Below are 18,512 nucleotides of genomic sequence, written 5' to 3' on the forward strand. Positions count from 1 at the left end.
ACTTTTACTTAAGTGCAGTATTTCTAATTTTAAATACATTCACATATTTACTTTTCTCCCTCACTGAATATTAAAATAATATATTTGGCAAGACATGCTGTCATGACTGTACCAAAGCACCCCACCCCCCTGCCGGTATGCTATTTTTATATCATCTGGCATGGACATAAACCACATCTCAAAGATGCACAAGGTTATGGGAATGATTTGGCTATAAGGATGGTATTGCAATGTGAATGGCCTTTAAAGGCAATTCCTACTTTTACTTTCTGCATAGCATGCAATTAGCAACAAATATAAGCCTGCTGAGACTGTTGACCCGTTGCAGAGGTGTTCAGAGTTGCATTTGGTGAGTGAGACTTCATCTGTCCATCCTATTAATGTGTTAGATATAATCTATGAATAATGATATAAATGTATGAGATGTTATAGCTAGTAATCCTAGTCATATAAATCTATTAAATGTTAGCTATTATGTATCTAGCTATTATGTATCTACTAGAGTTATTAGTTATTTTAAAGAGAACACAGTTTGGCTAGTCTAACCCCTCTGAGGCCCCTTTTCCACCGGTTGGTTCCCAGTGGGAACCAACCGGTGGAAAAGGGGTCTGAGTGTATTAGAAGAACTTTTTTAGCATTGCTTCAGGCTACAAAAAAGACAAAAAGAAGAAGAAACATGGCTGTAATGACAAAAAAACTACTTGCTGAAATTTGAAATATAAGCAAATAACAAACAAACACAAATATCATCAAGCATCATTTAATGTCATTGCATGTAATAATATTGAAATGCCACATCTTTTAAGATGTGAAACTAATTAAATTTAAATGAGAAAGAAAGAAAAAACATTCATAAGAAGTGATGCTTCTTATGAAGTTGTGTGTGTGGCAAGAATGAACATATAGGATTCATATAGGGTAATCTAATTTAATTCATGATTATAAATTGTATTAAATCATTCAACTCCTCAAAATGATGTGTTTTTTTTGTTTCACAGTTAGGGGTTGCAATCAAGGTTTCACTGCTACTGGTAGAGGGGAAAAGTGAGTGTTTAATTGTGCACTATAGGAGTGCACAATTATTAAATTATGACCGATATCAGATCATATCTGCCAATACCGATTTTGACCGATTCGGATATTAAACAGAGGATCACAATTGAAACAAGCCTAGGCCCTAGGCCTAGGGTCTTGGCCCAAAGCCTGCTGATAAAGTATTCAATCAATACATAAATAGCCTATACTCTTTTCCTGTTTTCCTTAAATAAAAAGTTAATTTTTACTTAAGATTTTACATCATATTTGATTTGGCTTCTTGTTTTAGACTAGAGGTACTAGACACTTTATATTTATATTGAACTCATTGATGATTCTTTTTAATTTTTATTTAGCTTGTGAAAACCGATTAAATAATCAGGATTATTTTGAGACAATCCGATATGGCATTTTTATGGCCAATATGGCCGATTCCGATAATGCTACCGATTTATATCGTGCATCCCTAAAACCTACTCTAAGTTATAACCATAAGAATAGTCCTACAATTATCTACTCCAATCTCAATTCAGCAAATGCATAATCTATTTTTCTGCCTACAGAAAGCTGCCACCATGAGTACGGACGCAGAGATGGAGCAATATGGCAAGGCCGCCATTTATCTCCGTAAGCCAGAGAAGGAGAGAATGGAAGCTCAAGCTTCACCCTTTGATGCCAAAACTGCAGCCTATGTGGCTGATAAGGCCGAGCTGTACCTCAAGTGTAAGATTATAAGCAAGGAGGGTGACAAAGTCACCGTGGAAACTCTGGACAAGAAAGACGTAGGTGTATATCAAATCAAATAGTGGCACAGTACAACTCTGATCACATGACATTCTGATGTTGTGCTTTTATTTTATTTTTGTATTTTTTAGAAAAGAACTGTCCCTGAGGCGGATGTGACCCCTATGAACCCTCCCAAGTATGACAAGATTGAGGACATGGCCATGATGACCTACCTCAGTGAAGCCTCTGTCCTGTATAACCTCAAAGAGCGTTATGCAGCATGGATGATCTATGTAAGCTTTTCTACATGAAAAGTACAAATATTATCATGAACTGAAAACCACCTAAAGTTAAATTGATCATTGCCACTTGCAAGTCGTGCCTAATCCCTGCTCTAGTGATCCGTTGTCCCAGATATGTGGCATGCTCAGTGCTGTTAGGATAATGTTTCTCTTCTCCCCTTCAGACCTACTCTGGCTTGTTCTGTGCAACTGTGAACCCCTACAAGTGGCTCCCAGTGTACGACCAGGAGGTTGTAAATGCCTACAGAGGCAAGAAGCGTATTGAGGCTCCACCCCACATCTTCTCTGTCTCTGACAACGCCTTTCAGTTCATGCTGATGGGTACGTACTAGTCAGGACAATGTAAACAAATATATAACTATAATGGGTTTGTGCTGTATATCCATGACAAAAAAATGTGCTTTACATTTTACAGATAAAGAGAACCAGTCTGTCCTGATCACGTAAGTTTCTATTATCTACTAGGCATTACAAAAAAGAACATTGTACACAAATTTACTAAGTGCATTTCTCTGAATGTATGCGTTTATAACCAGTGGAGAATCCGGTGCTGGGAAGACTGTGAACACCAAGCGTGTCATCCAGTACTTTGCAACAGCAGCAACTGCTAGTGGAGAGAAATCGGCAGCCGATAGTGGTAAAATAAAGGTACTGTATATGTATATGTTTTTAACTTTAACAAATACATGTTTTGGAACATAAAGCATTTATATGAAATATAGCAATTCAATTTAAAATAATTCTGACCACATTTTTAATTGGGCGATGTCTAAAACATTCTAGGGGTCACTGGAGGATCAGATTATTGCAGCCAATCCCTTGCTGGAGGCCTATGGTAATGCCAAGACTGTGAGGAATGACAACTCATCTCGCTTTGTAAGTGTAAAATAAATTACATTAAAAATTAAATTATTTTTTTTATGAGTAAGCCTGCAATAATTCCACAATGCAACTAATTGTGCTATATCAAACAGGGTAAATTCATCAGAATCCATTTCAACAATGCGGGTAAATTGGCCAGTGCTGATATTGAGACATGTAAGTATGAAGTTCAGAGATGAGAAATTATATATTTGTTAATTTGAAGATTATATTTTTTACTTATGTACAACCCATATAGATATTATTATTATTAATAATTATGTTGTACAACCCATATAGATCTGCTGGAGAAGTCTAGAGTGACCTACCAGCTTCCTGCAGAGAGAGGTTACCATATCTTCTTCCAGATGATGACCAACCACAAACCTGAGATTATTGGTAAATAGAATTATACTGATTATGCAGTGAGAACATAAATTAACTAGAAAAGTCGCAATTTTGAAACATTTCAGTAATTATTATGAACCTGCCCTGCGATTTGACATAATTTTGGCTCAAGTTTGTGCCATCAAAACTGTGGGACAAGTAGCGAACCAAAGTTTAGGGTTACTCTAGAAAGAAGTAAAATAAATTGTGTTACAATTACTAGTCTGGTTTAATGAATAGAAACACATTCACACATTCATACTCTTTTCATCCCTTCTCAGAAAGTTGTCTCATCACCAACAACCCATACGACTTCCCGTTGATCAGCATGGGTGTGATCGTTGTGCCAAGCATTGATGACAAAGCCGAGTTGGACGCTACAGATGTAAATGGACATTATTTTAAATTTATAATACTCACTGTGCACTGCAGTCAGTTGCTCTGCAAAATACATTTTCTAAAGCAGTGGTTAGCAGGCCATGACCTCCCAAAAATAATCATTTTTTTAAAACTGGATTGCTAATATGATGCTTAATCTCAATCTTCTGAACACATCTCTGCTTATTGACATCAGGAAGCTATTGACATCCTGGGCTTCAACGCTGAGGAGAAAGTGTACATCTACAAGTTCACCGGTGCAGTGATGCATCATGGGGTGTTGACCTTCAAACAGAAGCAGCGTGAGGAACAGGCAGAGCCAGACGGCACGGAGGGTGAGTTGCATCTTCAACAAAAAAATATATATTTCAAATGAACTAAGCTAAAAATATTTTCAATATATTGTAATTATTTATTTATATTATACTGTTTATACTGAAGGTTATTTGGTTTACCTATGGTCCTAGATTACTAGCTGTATGCATTCGATGTATTACCTTGTGTTTACCTTGCTTAAATCGCATGCACTCTGGATTAAGCGCCTGCTAAATGCCTGAATCGTAAATTGCAAATTGTATGATCATTTCAGTGGCTGACAAGATCTGCTACCTGTTGGGTCTGAACTCAGCCGATATGCTTAAGGCATACTGCTACCCCAGAGTTAAAGTGGGAAATGAATTCGTCACTAAAGGACAAACTGTGCCACAGGTGAGTAAAGTTACATTATTTCCATGTTCTGATGTCATACACACCTTATAAGTTGTGTCCTGACTGTTTAAAATCATTGTAAAGTTGCCCGAACGGCCAAGGCTCCAAGAATCGACAGTCCAAGAATGTAGATCTTTTTTGGTATTTTATTTACCTCAAAACACACCGACCCAGGCTGGATTTGACTGTGCAGGCAAAAATAATACTTCACGAATAAAGACTTACAATACACTTCCAAATAACAGAAAGTAAGGAAACACTTGACAACTCAACTAAGGAAAAACAACAAAACAAGAACTTAAGAAACTGAAAACAGGCTATGCCTTCATGGCCCTGCCAGCTCTCCCCTGGAGTTGTCTCCTTTGTTAGTCTCAAGCTAAACTGATTCCCTCCCCAAACATTTCCACAAGCCTCCCTTATGTACCAGGTGAGACCCCACCCACAATGATTAGTAATTGGACCAAACTACTCAAACCAGGTAAACCATGACCCATGAGTTAGACCAACTATACAATTACACATTTAGAGTCTGAATGTTTTCCAAGTCAAAACAATTACAATAGAATTAGGCAACACAGATAAAGGGTATATGATGCTACACATGGCCACCCCTCCAAGGAGCTTGATGACAGTCAATTAATGGAAGCATCTGTGCAGTGTGTGTTTGTCATGACCAGTTTTATATTGTGGAGTCTTCTAGTGTCTATAGGGCACGGGTTGCCCCGTGACAATCATAATTAAAATTATCCTCCAACATTATTGTCTCAGCCGCTGAAGGGGAGGCAGAGATTATGTTTTGCACCATGTCCGTCGGTCTGTGTGCCTGTTTGTGAGTGTCTGTGAGCAGCTAATCTCAGGCACCGTTTGGCCGCGAAACTGTGCAGGATCGGTGGATCCCAGAGCAGAATCTCTACCCCAAATCTTTCAGATCGGCGTGATCGGCACGCCACCAGGAGGTCGATTTTTGCAAAACACATGTTTTGATATCACTCCTAGTCCTACAGATGTTGTCCAAACATCATGCAAACTGGTACACAGTGGGCTGTATTTTGCGTGTCTTAAGGACCAGGTCTTATTACCTAACTTGAGTAAACTAAAGACCTGGAGGCGTGATCAATGCTCTTTGGCCACTCAGAATAGCCAAAGAGCATTGATCCAGGTCTTTAGTTTACTTATTACCTAAGTTTACTTAGGTAATAAGACCTGGTACTTAAGACACGCAAAATACAGCCCAGTATCTCTATATCCATTAAACTGAACAAAATGCATGAACACAGTGTACAATTTCTGTGAAATTTTGCACACATTCCCACACAGCCGAGTAGGTAATGCCACTTGAAAATGTTCAAATCAGCCTCATGGTGGCACTATTGCATAAAACTTTGAGTGCACATTCCCTAGAGGCCAAGGAAAAACCTTTGCCCTGCACTTTTGCTACAAAAACAACAGCACACTGCAGAAACATGCACCAAGCACCTCTACTGACATGTTTGACGCCTGCTGGCCTAGTGGTCCAGGTCAAGAGCATGCCATTGCCATATATAGGCATGCCTGTAGCGCATTGCGTGTTTGAGTCCCGTTCATGACGACCTTTGGTGCATGTCTTTCCCTGTCTCTCTCTCCCTCTTACCTGTCCATCTTCATTTGTATCTATCAAAAAAAAGGAAAAAACTAATCATTTAAAAAATATATATATATAATATATATATTTATATGAGACTACACCTTGTGTATACAGGGTATGCGCGTGACATCATCATCAAACCCAGAAGTTATACTGAGTGGCAAAAAACAACTTTCTGGCCTTGACAGCCTATCCAAATAGAGAAGTTGTATTTGATTGCATTAAACAACGTTAAACAACATTAAATTAACTTTGTCACTCACTTTGCCACTCGATTTGCCATTCACTTTATGCATGTGCATACCCTCTATTGTGTATCCAACCCTAAAACCCATCCTGCTCACTCAGATCAGCTAACACAGGGAAGCTGTCAACCTTCCCTAAAGCACTCGGGAGAGATTCTTCTCCCTTCTGGCTCTCAATCTTGTGGAATAAACTTTCCATTGCAGTTTGAGTTAGAACTGCAGACAAACTCAGAATCTTCCCTCTTCAGACTCCATATAGCCTGTGGCACTTGCCCTAGCCTTGAAAACCGTGCAGGCTTATGCAAAGACTAAAAATGTAATTATTTAATTTAAATTGTGCAATTCAATGATGTGTTCCTATTTCCTTAGGTAATGAACTCAGTCGGTGCCTTGGCCAAGTCCATCTATGAGAAGCTGTTCTTGTGGATGGTCATTAAGATCAACGGGATGCTGGACACCAAGCAGCCGAGAAATTACTACATTGGTGTGCTGGACATTGCTGGTTTTGAAATCTTTGATGTAAGCATAGATTTGTTTTAAGTTAGAGACTAAATATTTTTGTAAGTTACACATTTACAAGAGATTGGGCTAATGATATATTTCTTCTCACAGTTCAACACCCTGGAGCAGCTGTGCATCAACTTCACCAATGAGAAACTGCAACAGTTTTTCAACCACACCATGTTTGTTCTGGAACAAGAAGAATACATGAAAGAGGGAATTCCCTGGGATCTCGTTGACTTCGGCATGGACTTGGCTGTCTGCATTGAGCTGATTGAGAAGGTATAGATTTATTATTATAGCGTATGATATTATGTATTGCTATGGACTTTGCTGTCAGCATCGCGTTCATTGAAGGTATACAATTATTTTGTGCTTTAATGGACATAATGTATGTACCCCACACACACATTGTGTGTTGTTGTCATTGGCACTAAGTCTTTGTTGATTTGTCTCTTTTGTCTCCTTTCCAAAGCCCTTGGGCATCTTCTCCAGCCTTGAAGAGCAGTGCATGTTCCCAAAGGCTACAGACAAAAGTTTCGCAGAGAAGTTGATTGACCTGCATCTGGGGAAGAACAAGGCCTTTGAGAAACCCAAGCCTGGTAAAGGCAAGGGTGAGGCTCACTTCTCCCTGGTCCACTATGCTGGAACTGTGGACTACAGGTGAACAGAACCCTATAGTATGCCTATAATATATTTATAACCGAAACTGTGGACTACAGTTTTCGATGAATTGAGTATTGAGGACCCCAATGGAAACAAGCCATAGGCTTTTGTTAATAAACTGTTAATAAAGTATTCAATCAATCCATCAATCAATCAATCAATCAACAGCATCACAGGATGGCTAGAGAAGAACAAGGATCCTCTCAACGACTCTGTGGTCCAGCTGTACCAGAAGTCTACAGTGAAGCTGCTCTGTGTGTTATATCCCCCACCTGAGCCTGAAGGTATGTTTACTACAATTGGTTTGGAGCATTTAGCATATTGGGAACTGGAGTTATGGCTGTACCCCAGCCAATAGGAACACAGAGGGGGCAGGACAGCAAATTAATATATGATAATAATATAATACAAAGTGTTCTATCCCCCACCTGAGCCTGAAGGTATTGTTATATCAATACTATAAAACACTCAGAATCTGACAAGAAGAGAGGCATTTTCATTCTATATAACTAATAACTCATTATTCTAACATCTATAAACAGATAATACCAAGAAGGGAGGCAAGAAGAAGGGTGGTTCCATGCAGACTGTGTCTAGTGCTTTCAGGGTAAGAATATATATTCATTGTTATCAACATATATTCCTGTAAGAATGAAGCATTATTATTATCAACATTACATACATGTAAGAAATAGTCTTTAAATGTTGGAAAGGTTGGAAAAATAGGGTTTATGTCATTAAAGTATGTTTTAGAAACAATCTAAATCTGCAAAGTAAGTAGTATCGAAAGAGTAGGGGAAGAAAAAGTACAAGAAAGAAAAAGTACAACATTCTATCACTTTTGACTTTTGCCTTTTATGTCTCAATAGGCAAACTTGCAGATGCTGATGACCAACTTGAGGAGCACACATCCTCACTTTGTGCGTTGCCTGATTCCCAACGAGTCCAAGACTCCAGGTAAACAGAAAATAAACATTTGACACCTTCACCATCACGTGGATTTTGGTTGACTTGTTTTGACTCATTAAATGCAACTTTGGCCAGTGGGTAACTATTTTGTTGTAATAATAATGAAGCAACATATTTACAGGACTGATGGAGAACTTCCTGGTCATCCACCAGCTGAGGTGTAATGGTGTGCTGGAGGGCATCAGAATTTGTAGAAAGGGCTTCCCAAGCAGAATACCCTATGCTGACTTCAAGCAGAGGTATCAATTCCTTTTTCACGCAGCTTCTAGTTCCAAACGTATTAACGGGAGGCACGCAAAATGACCATGAACTTCTGCAAAACAGATACAAAGTACTGAACGCCAGCGCATGTCCCGATGGCGCGTTCATGGACAACAAGAAGGCATGTGAGAAGCTGATGGGGTCCATTGATGTACCTGTTGATGAGTACAAGTTTGGACACACCAAGGTAATAAACACAGTGAACCTTGTTTAACAATATGGACAAAGTTGATTTTACGGTTGTTTAGTTACAGTGTTTGTGACATTGTATTCAGGTGTTCTTCAAAGCTGGTCTGCTGGGTGTCCTTGAGGAGATGCGAGATGAAAAGCTGTCTACTCTGGTCACCATGACTCAGGCACTCGCACGAGCTTACGTCATGAGGAGGGAGTTTGTCAAGATGATGGCAAGGAGGTACTTTGAAAACATGATCTATTCAATAGTACTTTAGTACATTTGTAAATGTTTTACTGTTCAACACAATTTTGTTATAGTGTCAAATAACTACAATAAAAGCTTTAGGTGGCAAGGACAACGGGGGAAGAAACCTCGAGCAGAACCAGGCTCTAGGGTGGGTGGCCATATGCCTTTACCGTGTCGGGGGACAACAATAACATCCACAGCAATAACAACAACAACAATTATAATCACACAATAATAGCAGCTATAACAACCTGCAGTCATATTTTATGGAAATTAACCTTCTATCTGCAGCTCGGTGTCCACAATACACAAAAAGTAATATCTAAGTTGATCGTACATCAGTATGAAACCAAGCGTTATAATGTGATACCGAGAGTCGAGAGTCAAATGTCTTAATAACAACAGTGTGAAAAATGCTGTTACGGAAAAAGCTACGAGTTGTTTGGGGGGGATTTAAGATTATTTTCAGTCGATTTGGATTTTTTTAGTTCATTTGACTTGCTATGTAATTCATTGGTGCTACGTGTATCCGGCGATTTATGTTGCAGGACCACATTGGAAACAAGGGTTTCTTTACGCTCCTGGGTTTAAGTTATATTGTAACCTAAATCAAATCAATCATAAGTAACTCGTGAGTCGTGATACACTGTGTTCCCACAGAGAAGCCATTTACACCATCCAGTTCAACCTCCGCTCATTCGTCAGTGTGAAACACTGGCCATGGATGAAGGTCTACTACAAGATCAAGCCTCTCCTGCAGAGTGCTGAGACTGAGAAGGAGTTGCAGAACATGAAGGAGAACTATGAAAAGATGAAGACTGACCTGGCCACTGCCCAGGCCGCGAAGAAGACACTGGAAGAGAAATTGATAGCTGTGGTGCAGGAGAAGAATAACCTTGCAGCAGCATCGGCATCAGTAAGTACCTGTACACGAAATGTTGCTAATATTTCTATAAAGTAGAATGTAGATCAGAGTCGACCACAAGACATTCACTGCAATGGTTGCAGACAGAGAATGCCTGATGGTCGAGCGGCTGTTGGCATCATTGTATAGCTACTTGGCTACCAGCACAAGGGCGTGACCCAACTTGTCTAGTATACTGTACCGGTTAGGAGTTTGATACACTACTATAGTATCCTTTAGGAGGAGTTTGATAGCCTCCGGCTTCTTCCTTGTCTTCACCTCCGCCGTCCAGGCTCTAACAATGATAGAGCTTGCCTTTCACCAGCTTGTTCAGTCTGTTAATGTCCCTTGTGTCCCCAGGAAGCAGTTGCAATACAAATCTCATATATCTCACCCAGAACAAATGCTGACATATTCCTTTTCATTGACAACCAGGGAGATGACGCTCTGAATGATGCTGAGGAGAGATGTGAAGGTCTTATTAAAAGTAAGATCCAGTTGGAGGCAAAGCTCAAAGAGACGACCGAGAGACTGGAGGACGAGGAGGAGATCAATGCTGAACTGACCGCTAAGAAGAGGAAGCTGGAGGATGAATGCTCTGAGCTCAAGAAGGACATTGATGATTTGGAGCTCACCTTGGCCAAAGTGGAGAAGGAGAAACATGCCACTGAAAACAAGGTATATTATAAACTTTAGATTCAAGATCATAAACTAGCTGTCAGAGTTACAGGTCAATTTAGACCCTCCCCTAAAGGAACCCTGAGAGTCCCTGGAATCCACTTTGAGGAGGCCTGATTGATCCATTCCATGACAACACATTATGTTCTGCTTCAGGTGAAGAACCTGACTGAGGAGATGGCGTCTCAGGATGAGAGCGGCGCTAAGCTGACCAAGGAGAAAAAAGCCCTCCAAGAGGCCCATCAGCAGACACTGGATGACCTGCAGGCAGAGGAGGACAAAGTCAACACTCTGACCAAGGCCAAGACCAAGCTGGAGCAGCAAGTTGACGATGTGAGTTTACCAAAGGGAATCGGATGTTTTGAACTTTATTATGTTTATTGTTGTACTGAATAATAAGAACAATGTTTTGTTGGGCAGTTGGAGGGTTCTCTGGAGCAAGAGAAGAAGCTCCGCATGGACCTGGAGAGAGCCAAGAGAAAGCTCGAGGGTGATCTGAAACTGTCCCAGGAATCCGTCATGGACCTGGAAAATGATAAGCAGCAATCTGACGAGAAGATAAAGAAGTAATGTGAACCAACAATATGAAATGTCATGGAGAGAAACCACCTGCAGAATGACCCTAAAATATGACTATTGACTGTATTCAACAGGAAGGACTTTGAAGTAAGCCAGCTTCTGAGTAAGATTGAGGATGAACAATCTTTAGGGGCCCAGCTGCAGAAGAAGATCAAAGAACTCCAGGTATTCAGATTTTCTGTAAAATCATTAATAATAAGTAAGAGTGAATGGTTATTTTCAGATGTTACTCTAACATCATTCATTTGAAAGGCTCGTATTGAAGAACTGGAGGAGGAGATCGAGGCAGAGCGTGCCGCTCGTGCCAAGGTGGAGAAGCAGAGAGCTGATCTCTCCAGGGAACTTGAAGAGATCAGTGAGAGGCTGGAGGAGGCTGGAGGCGCCACAGCTTCTCAGATCGAGATGAACAAGAAGCGCGAGGCTGAGTTCCAGAAGCTGCGTCGTGATCTTGAAGAGTCCACCCTGCAGCATGAGGCCACTGCTTCTGCTCTCCGTAAGAAACAGGCCGACAGCGTGGCTGAACTGGGTGAACAGATCGACAACCTCCAGAGAGTCAAGCAGAAACTGGAGAAGGAGAAGAGTGAATACAAGATGGAGATCGATGACCTGTCCAGCAACATGGAGGCTGTTGCTAAGGCAAAGGTATGATACGCCTTGCGTAGCAATACTAATATCACTGTGTGGATATTAGTCTCGTCCCTCTCAGTGTTCGTTTTCTTTCTTCTCAAAATGTTGTCATATTTGAATACTGTGCCCTGTTTGGTTATAGCCTGGTTCCAGACTTAATCTGCCTGGGGCAATATGCATTGCAAGGCAGATGAAGGCTAGCTGCCTGTGTATAATATCATTCTTGAGATACAGTAACATTTATCAAAAACTGTTTAAAGTGACTGATAGTTACACTACATTGTAGTGAAAGGCAGTCTTTATACCCAGCTCAGATTTAACAGTGGGAATGTTTGAAAACAAGTAATCTTGTGAACGGAACACGTAGCCTATGGTGATTACTCTAAATGTTAATACGTCTTTCAGATAATGAGGCAATTTTTTAGGCAAAGTTTAAGTATAGCATTGTAGATAAAAAACAAAACATCTCAGTGCTGCTCCTCATAGCTAATGATGGCCATCCCAGTGATTGGGGGGTAAGGTTCAAGTTTCAAGGTTTTTTATTATATGTCTCCCGAGGAAGAAATTTGTCTTAGACGAAGCTGGGCCCGCATGCAAGCGTAGCCCTTATGTCCATGTCGCCGCAGTGCAGCGACCATACATTACATTAATAAACCGGAGGAGGGCTGAATTATAGAGTGGCTTTCATTTAAATCAAGGCAATGTGAATGAATATGATTGAACATTGCCAATGTTAATTTCCAGGGAAATCTTGAGAAGATGTGCCGCACCCTTGAGGACCAACTTAGTGAAATCAAGGCCAAGAGTGATGAGAACGTTCGCCAGATCAATGATATTGGAGCTCAGAGAGCAAGACTGTTGACAGAGAACGGTAAATGTTCAATTCATCATAAAGTCTACATCGTCCTGTCGATGGTACTTGAGCAAATTGACCATAATTAGTAGAGATGTCCCGATACTGTATTGGTATCGGAAAAGTATCGGATCGGCCCTTATTTGGTCATATCGGGTCATATCGGTATCGGCAAATATGCCAGTCTAAGAACAGATCCAACACAGGGGTAAGGGGTTGACACTATGGCAGGTAAATACAATGTTGGGACATGTGGAGTTTGCTTTCGAGTTGCCCAAACTGCTTGTGCACATTTGAGTGAGGAGTCTGCTATAAACACAACACAAGATATATATAGCCTTAAACACTATTCCCGGTTAGTGGACTTCAAAATAAGATATTTTTTGTTTTTGTATTATTATAAATATTATTCTCTGGTATCGGTATTCTGTATCGAACACAGAAATTGTCGTATCGGGATCGGATCGGAAAGGAAAAAAGTGTATCGGGACATCCCTAATAATTAGTAGAGATAACGCTATGACAGTTAACACAGGACTCATGATTTGTACAAATGAATATTCATATTTCTAACTAGGTGAGTTTGGTCGTCAACTGGAGGAGAAAGAAGCTCTGGTCTCTCAGCTCACCAGAGGCAAGCAGGCCTTCACCCAACAGATTGAGGAGTTGAAGAGACACGTTGAAGAGGAAGTTAAGGTGAAGAACAGATTATTTTCCCTTTTAGTTTTATATTTTTTTGTAATTTCATTCAGCTGACATTATTTTGTCCATTTTCTTGACAGGCAAAGAATGCCCTTGCTCATGCTGTGCAATCAGCTCGCCATGACTGCGACCTTCTGAGGGAGCAGTTTGAGGAGGAGCAGGAGGCAAAGGCAGAGCTGCAGCGTGGAATGTCCAAGGCCAACACTGAGGTGTGTCAGTGGAGGAGCAAGTATGAGACTGATGCTGTCCAACGCACTGAGGAGCTGGAGGAGGCCAAGTAAGTCAGCAGTGTTGCAACACTGTCAGCTACCACTCACTATGCAAAATATTACTCACAAATTATCCATTCTAAACTGATCAACAGGAAGAAGCTCGCCCAGCGTCTTCAGGAGGCTGAGGAGCAAATCGAGGCTGTGAATTCCAAGTGCGCCTCTCTGGAGAAGACCAAACAGAGACTCCAGGGTGAAGTGGAAGACCTCATGATTGATGTGGAGAGGGCTAATGGTTTGGCTTCCAACCTCGACAAGAAACAGAGGAACTTCGATAAGGTGATTTGACACACATTTTATAATCTTAAAGTGGAGGACACATTACTTTATTGGTTTATTTGGAGTATAGCCTATTAATGAACATTACATAAAAAAGAAGCGTAAATACACCGGATTTAGCAGAGATGCTAATTTCCATCCGTAGTCCACATTTCATTACAAATGGTGTGCAGGTAGGCCTACTTTAATTGGAGGTAAATGACACATTTCATTACAAATGGTCTGCAGGTCTTGGCAGAATGGAAGCAGAAATTTGAAGAGGGACAGGCAGAACTGGAGGGAGCTCAGAAAGAGGCACGTTCTCTCAGCACTGAGTTGTTTAAGATGAAGAATTCCTACGAGGAGTCTCTGGACCAACTGGAGACCATGAAGCGCGAGAACAAGAACCTGCAACGTGAGTATTTCTCTAAATCATTCTTTTTATTTTAGCATGAATATTTTTTGCGTATTTATTTGGAGCCAAAAGCTGGTGCTGTTAACGGTCAAAAGGTACATGTGTCTTTTAAAATTATTTAAATTTTCATATGCTAACCCAACTTTACTAAAATGCAAAATACTTGACTGATTCATTATTTTCAATTAACTACAGAGGAGATCTCAGACCTGACTGAACAGATCGGTGAGACTGGAAAGAGCATCCATGAGCTGGAGAAGTCCAAGAAGCAGGTTGAGACAGAGAAGTCAGAGATCCAGACAGCCTTGGAGGAAGCCGAGGTAACGCTTTTAGCTTCTAGATGAACAATGCAATAGTCTATAGCAAGTCTGTAGCAACCCCATAGAAGTGGCCCGGCCGTACATTTCTCCTCTTAGTGAACTATAGCTCTCTTTGCGTTGCCTGTTGCGTGCCAGTGCCGGACTGGTGAGTTGGCAACCGGGGTTCGAGCCAACTCAGAGCGTTACCCTGTTTGCTACAATATTTCAGATTTATCTCAATGAATGAATTGTAAATGCTTTTCCAAGCACTTTACAATGGTTCATTCATTAATACAGTGGGAGGTGAAGCAGCGAACAGTCAACAAAAGCGTCCTCACTTCCCGCACATTCACACACCAAGTGGCAAGCTAGCACAAATCAACTCATTGGAGGCAATGCAGGATTAAATGTGTTGCCCAAGGACACTTCACAATGTGGACAGAAGGAGGGGATTTGAACCGCCAAAACACGGATTCATTGAGCGACCTGCTCTGCTGAGCCACAGCCGCCCATTTAACATTCACAGTGTAGCAGTATATTATTGGATGTTACTTAAAAACTCTTACAACCTTTTGATCCTGTGTTACATTTCAGGGTACTCTGGAGCATGAGGAGTCCAAGATTCTTCGTGTCCAGCTGGAGCTCAACCAGATCAAGGGTGAGGTGGACAGGAAGCTGGCAGAGAAGGATGAAGAAATGGAGCAGATCAAGAGGAACAGCCAGAGGGTGGTTGACTCCATGCAGAGCACTCTGGACTCTGAGGTCAGGAGCAGAAACGATGCCCTTAGAATCAAGAAGAAGATGGAGGGAGACCTGAACGAGATGGAGGTTCAGCTGAGCCACGCAAACCGCCAGGCTGCTGAGGCCCAGAAGCAGCTGAGGAACGTCCAGGGACAGCTTAAGGTTAAAACACATTAGTTTGACACATGTTACTATAATATTAAACATACATGTTACTATTATTATATAAAACATAGTAGTTAGACACAATCAAATAATGGAGCTGCTCTGAACAAGTCACATTCTGATGTTTATCTTATGTGACAACATCAAATGCGATTTATTTCAGGATGCCCAAGTGCACCTTGACGATGCTTGCAGAGGCCAAGAAGACATGAAGGAGCAAGCTGCCATGGTGGAGCGTAGGAACGGCCTCATGGTCGCTGAGATCGAGGAGCTGAGAGTGGCTCTGGAACAGACAGAGAGAGGCCGCAAAGTGGCTGAGCAAGAACTGGTGGATGCCAATGAGCGCGCTGGACTGTCGCACTCCCAGGTAACTCAATGGAAAAACTCTCAATATGTTTAACATACAATTCATGTTTACTTGCATTGCTAAACTGAATCTTTATTTTAGAACACAAGCCTTTTGAACACCAAGAAGAAACTTGAAGCTGACCTGATCCAGGTCCAAGGTGAAGTGGACGACAGTGTTCAAGAAGCAAGGAATGCTGAGGATAAGGCCAAGAAAGCCATCACTGATGTAAGTTAGGAGCTATGCCCCTTATCCAATATACCAGAACAATAGAGGGTATGCGTGTGACATCATCGTACCTGGAAGTTATGCGGGAACGCCCACTGAGTGGCAAACAAATACTTTCTGACCTTGACAGCCCATTCATCCAAACAGAAAAGTCCTGTCTGATTGCATTAAACAATGTTAAACTCACCAACATTGCAGCTGTACAAAAAGCTAGAATTATCCCCTTTCTATCTGCGAAGTTTTTGTTTCATAAAAATCCACCATAGAAAAGTTATGAGCTACTTTCTGTCAAGAAATGCCCTGCATTTGATTATTTTTCAGTGTCAGAGTTTGGAAGTGCTTGTTTTCAATAACACAACATTTTGCTGCATCCTGCATTATGTGACATTTAGAAACAGGTGGTACGCATGACGGTTGAGTGATTTCCAACAAGCGCTTCCAAACTTCAACACTCCATGCTGCTCAATGCTTTGCCACTCAGTCTAGATGAGGGGGGGGGGGTGTCCTGATGGGAAAATACACCCCCATGCCATGCTTAATATAAATACAATACAATTCGCTCATGCTGGAAACCTTTGCTCTATAGGCTACAACAAAGTGTAGATGTATTTTAGAACTAAATGCTAAAATTGTCTTATTTAAAACAGCCATGATGAAAAAGTAATGTAGTTGCAATCCAATTCAAGTGAGATTCGTGTTTAGTTATTGTAAATGTAATTTTATTATGGTTAAAACATTGAGAGCTTCTGCTTCTGCTCTGTGGTAGCTATGGGAAGCCTGGGGGCCTCAAATATTACTCTAGCCCAGGCGCCACAACTTCTATAAAACCGGCACTGACAATGAAGTATATTTTATCCTCTTCCCAGGCCGCTATGATGGCCGAGGAGCTGAAGAAGGAGCAGGACACCAGCTCTCACCTGGAGAGGATGAAGAAGAACCTGGAGGTCACAGTCAAGGACCTGCAGCATCGTCTGGATGAGGCTGAGAACCTGGCTATGAAGGGAGGCAAAAAGCAGCTCCAGAAACTGGAGTCTAGGGTAAGATGTGGTTTACTTCAACACAGCTTATAGTCAATTAAATAAGAATACGTTTCATAGTGCATAATTCCATTGTGAAGGTGCGTGAACTGGAGGGAGAGGTCGACGCTGCACAGAGAGGTGGAGGAGAAGCCATTAAAGGTGTCCGCAAGTACGAGAGGAGAGTGAAGGAGCTGACATACCAGGTACAGTATGTTCACTTAATTAACCATCATGCCACTGATTAAATTAATAGATTGCATGAACTAATGTTATGAATTCACTCTCACTTCAGACTGAAGAGGACAAGAAGAATCTTGCCAGGCTTCAGGATCTGGTAGACAAACTGCAGATGAAGGTGAAGGGCTACAAGAGACAGGCTGAGGAAGCGGTAAGACAAATATACATCTTTAGTTGTGGTCGCCATGGGCAGAGTGTTGTGAACTAACATGAAGCCATATCGACTATTACTTTTCAAATATTGAGCCTTTGAACCATCTCTATCATATTGTAGGAGGAAGCAGCCAACACTCACCTGTCCAAGTGCAGAAAGGTTCAGCATGAGCTAGAGGAAGCAGAGGAGCGTGCAGACATCGCTGAATCCCAGGTCAACAAGATGAGAACTAAAAGTCGTGACTCCAAGGTAAATACATATGTAATATGAAGGTTTAATATGTTGACTGTCTTTAACTAAGATTTAAATAAAGATTCATGTTGAAGATCTAATAGCATATTCCTATTTTACAGGGAAAAGAGGCTGGTGAATAAGTTTTCCAATTCAACTCACCATAAAGTCATAAAATATGACCCACTGGATTCAAAAAGTCATAAAATATGACCCATTGTATTCAATAAAGGTGGCAACAAATGCATTTTGTTGTTTCTCGTATTAATTACTTCATCAAACAAAGTGGCTCTGGATCTGAAGAGCGTCTGCTAAATGCCTACATTTTATTGTCAGCTTTGAGTATTCTGGTTCCAACACATGTCCATTGTCCACTAATACACTGGTAACCAACCTTTTCAAGCCCAAGAGCCCATTTTATTCCCAATTGTAAGCCAAGATCTACCACTAAAACGTGTTAGAAAAAACACTTGTTTTTTTGCTATTTCTGACAGGCTCAATGCATGTGCACACATCCACACAAAGACTAAAGCTTAAATTAGAATAAATACTTATAGTAAGTTATATTATCAATGTCAAATAATATTAAGACAAATTAGAAATAATTAGTATTAGAAATATTTTGTTTCTCATTTCAATGAATATTCACATTGGCAGATGTTCAAATGACATAGGCATAACATGACCATATATATTTGCACAGATATGGTGACATACTCTCAG

The 18,512-nt window shown here is 40.8% G+C and overlaps 1 protein-coding gene across 1 annotated transcript; it reads left to right on the forward strand.

The window, feature by feature from the left end:
* The first annotated feature begins 314 nt into the window (after positions 1-314).
* On the forward strand, positions 315-18,036 carry LOC308321650 (myosin heavy chain, fast skeletal muscle-like). Its single transcript, XM_080772664.1, has 42 exons — positions 315-349; positions 999-1,044; positions 1,599-1,817; positions 1,911-2,054; positions 2,228-2,384; positions 2,479-2,506; positions 2,600-2,711; positions 2,847-2,939; positions 3,038-3,101; positions 3,225-3,323; positions 3,593-3,696; positions 3,886-4,024; positions 4,279-4,397; positions 6,636-6,785; positions 6,879-7,049; positions 7,243-7,430; positions 7,602-7,717; positions 7,976-8,040; positions 8,303-8,390; positions 8,524-8,641; positions 8,727-8,850; positions 8,939-9,075; positions 9,745-10,000; positions 10,424-10,666; positions 10,823-10,999; positions 11,087-11,232; positions 11,320-11,410; positions 11,498-11,887; positions 12,617-12,743; positions 13,303-13,421; positions 13,508-13,704; positions 13,792-13,975; positions 14,204-14,369; positions 14,565-14,689; positions 15,263-15,571; positions 15,738-15,941; positions 16,023-16,148; positions 17,015-17,185; positions 17,266-17,370; positions 17,460-17,555; positions 17,679-17,807; positions 17,912-18,036. The coding sequence occupies exons 3-42, from the start codon at positions 1,611-1,613 to the stop codon at positions 17,930-17,932; spliced, it is 5,805 nt and encodes a 1,934-aa protein (XP_080628790.1). The 5' UTR covers positions 315-349; positions 999-1,044; positions 1,599-1,610; the 3' UTR covers positions 17,933-18,036.
* The last annotated feature ends 476 nt before the right edge of the window (positions 18,037-18,512 follow it).

Source organism: Protomyctophum bolini (genome assembly GCF_963924005.1).
Source record: "Protomyctophum bolini genome assembly, chromosome: 9".
Lineage (NCBI taxonomy): Eukaryota > Metazoa > Chordata > Actinopteri > Myctophiformes > Myctophidae > Protomyctophum > Protomyctophum bolini.

Bases quoted from the DNA above. Each gene is read 5' to 3' on its own strand.
- LOC308321650 (XM_080772664.1), top strand. From the start codon at position 1,611: ATGAGTACGGACGCAGAGATGGAGCAATATGGCAAGGCCGCCATTTAT. The intron at 17,186-17,265 runs GTAAGATGTGGT...TCCATTGTGAAG, and splicing joins TCCAGAAACTGGAGTCTAGG to GTGCGTGAACTGGAGGGAGA. The intron at 17,371-17,459 runs GTACAGTATGTT...CTCTCACTTCAG, and splicing joins TGAAGGAGCTGACATACCAG to ACTGAAGAGGACAAGAAGAA.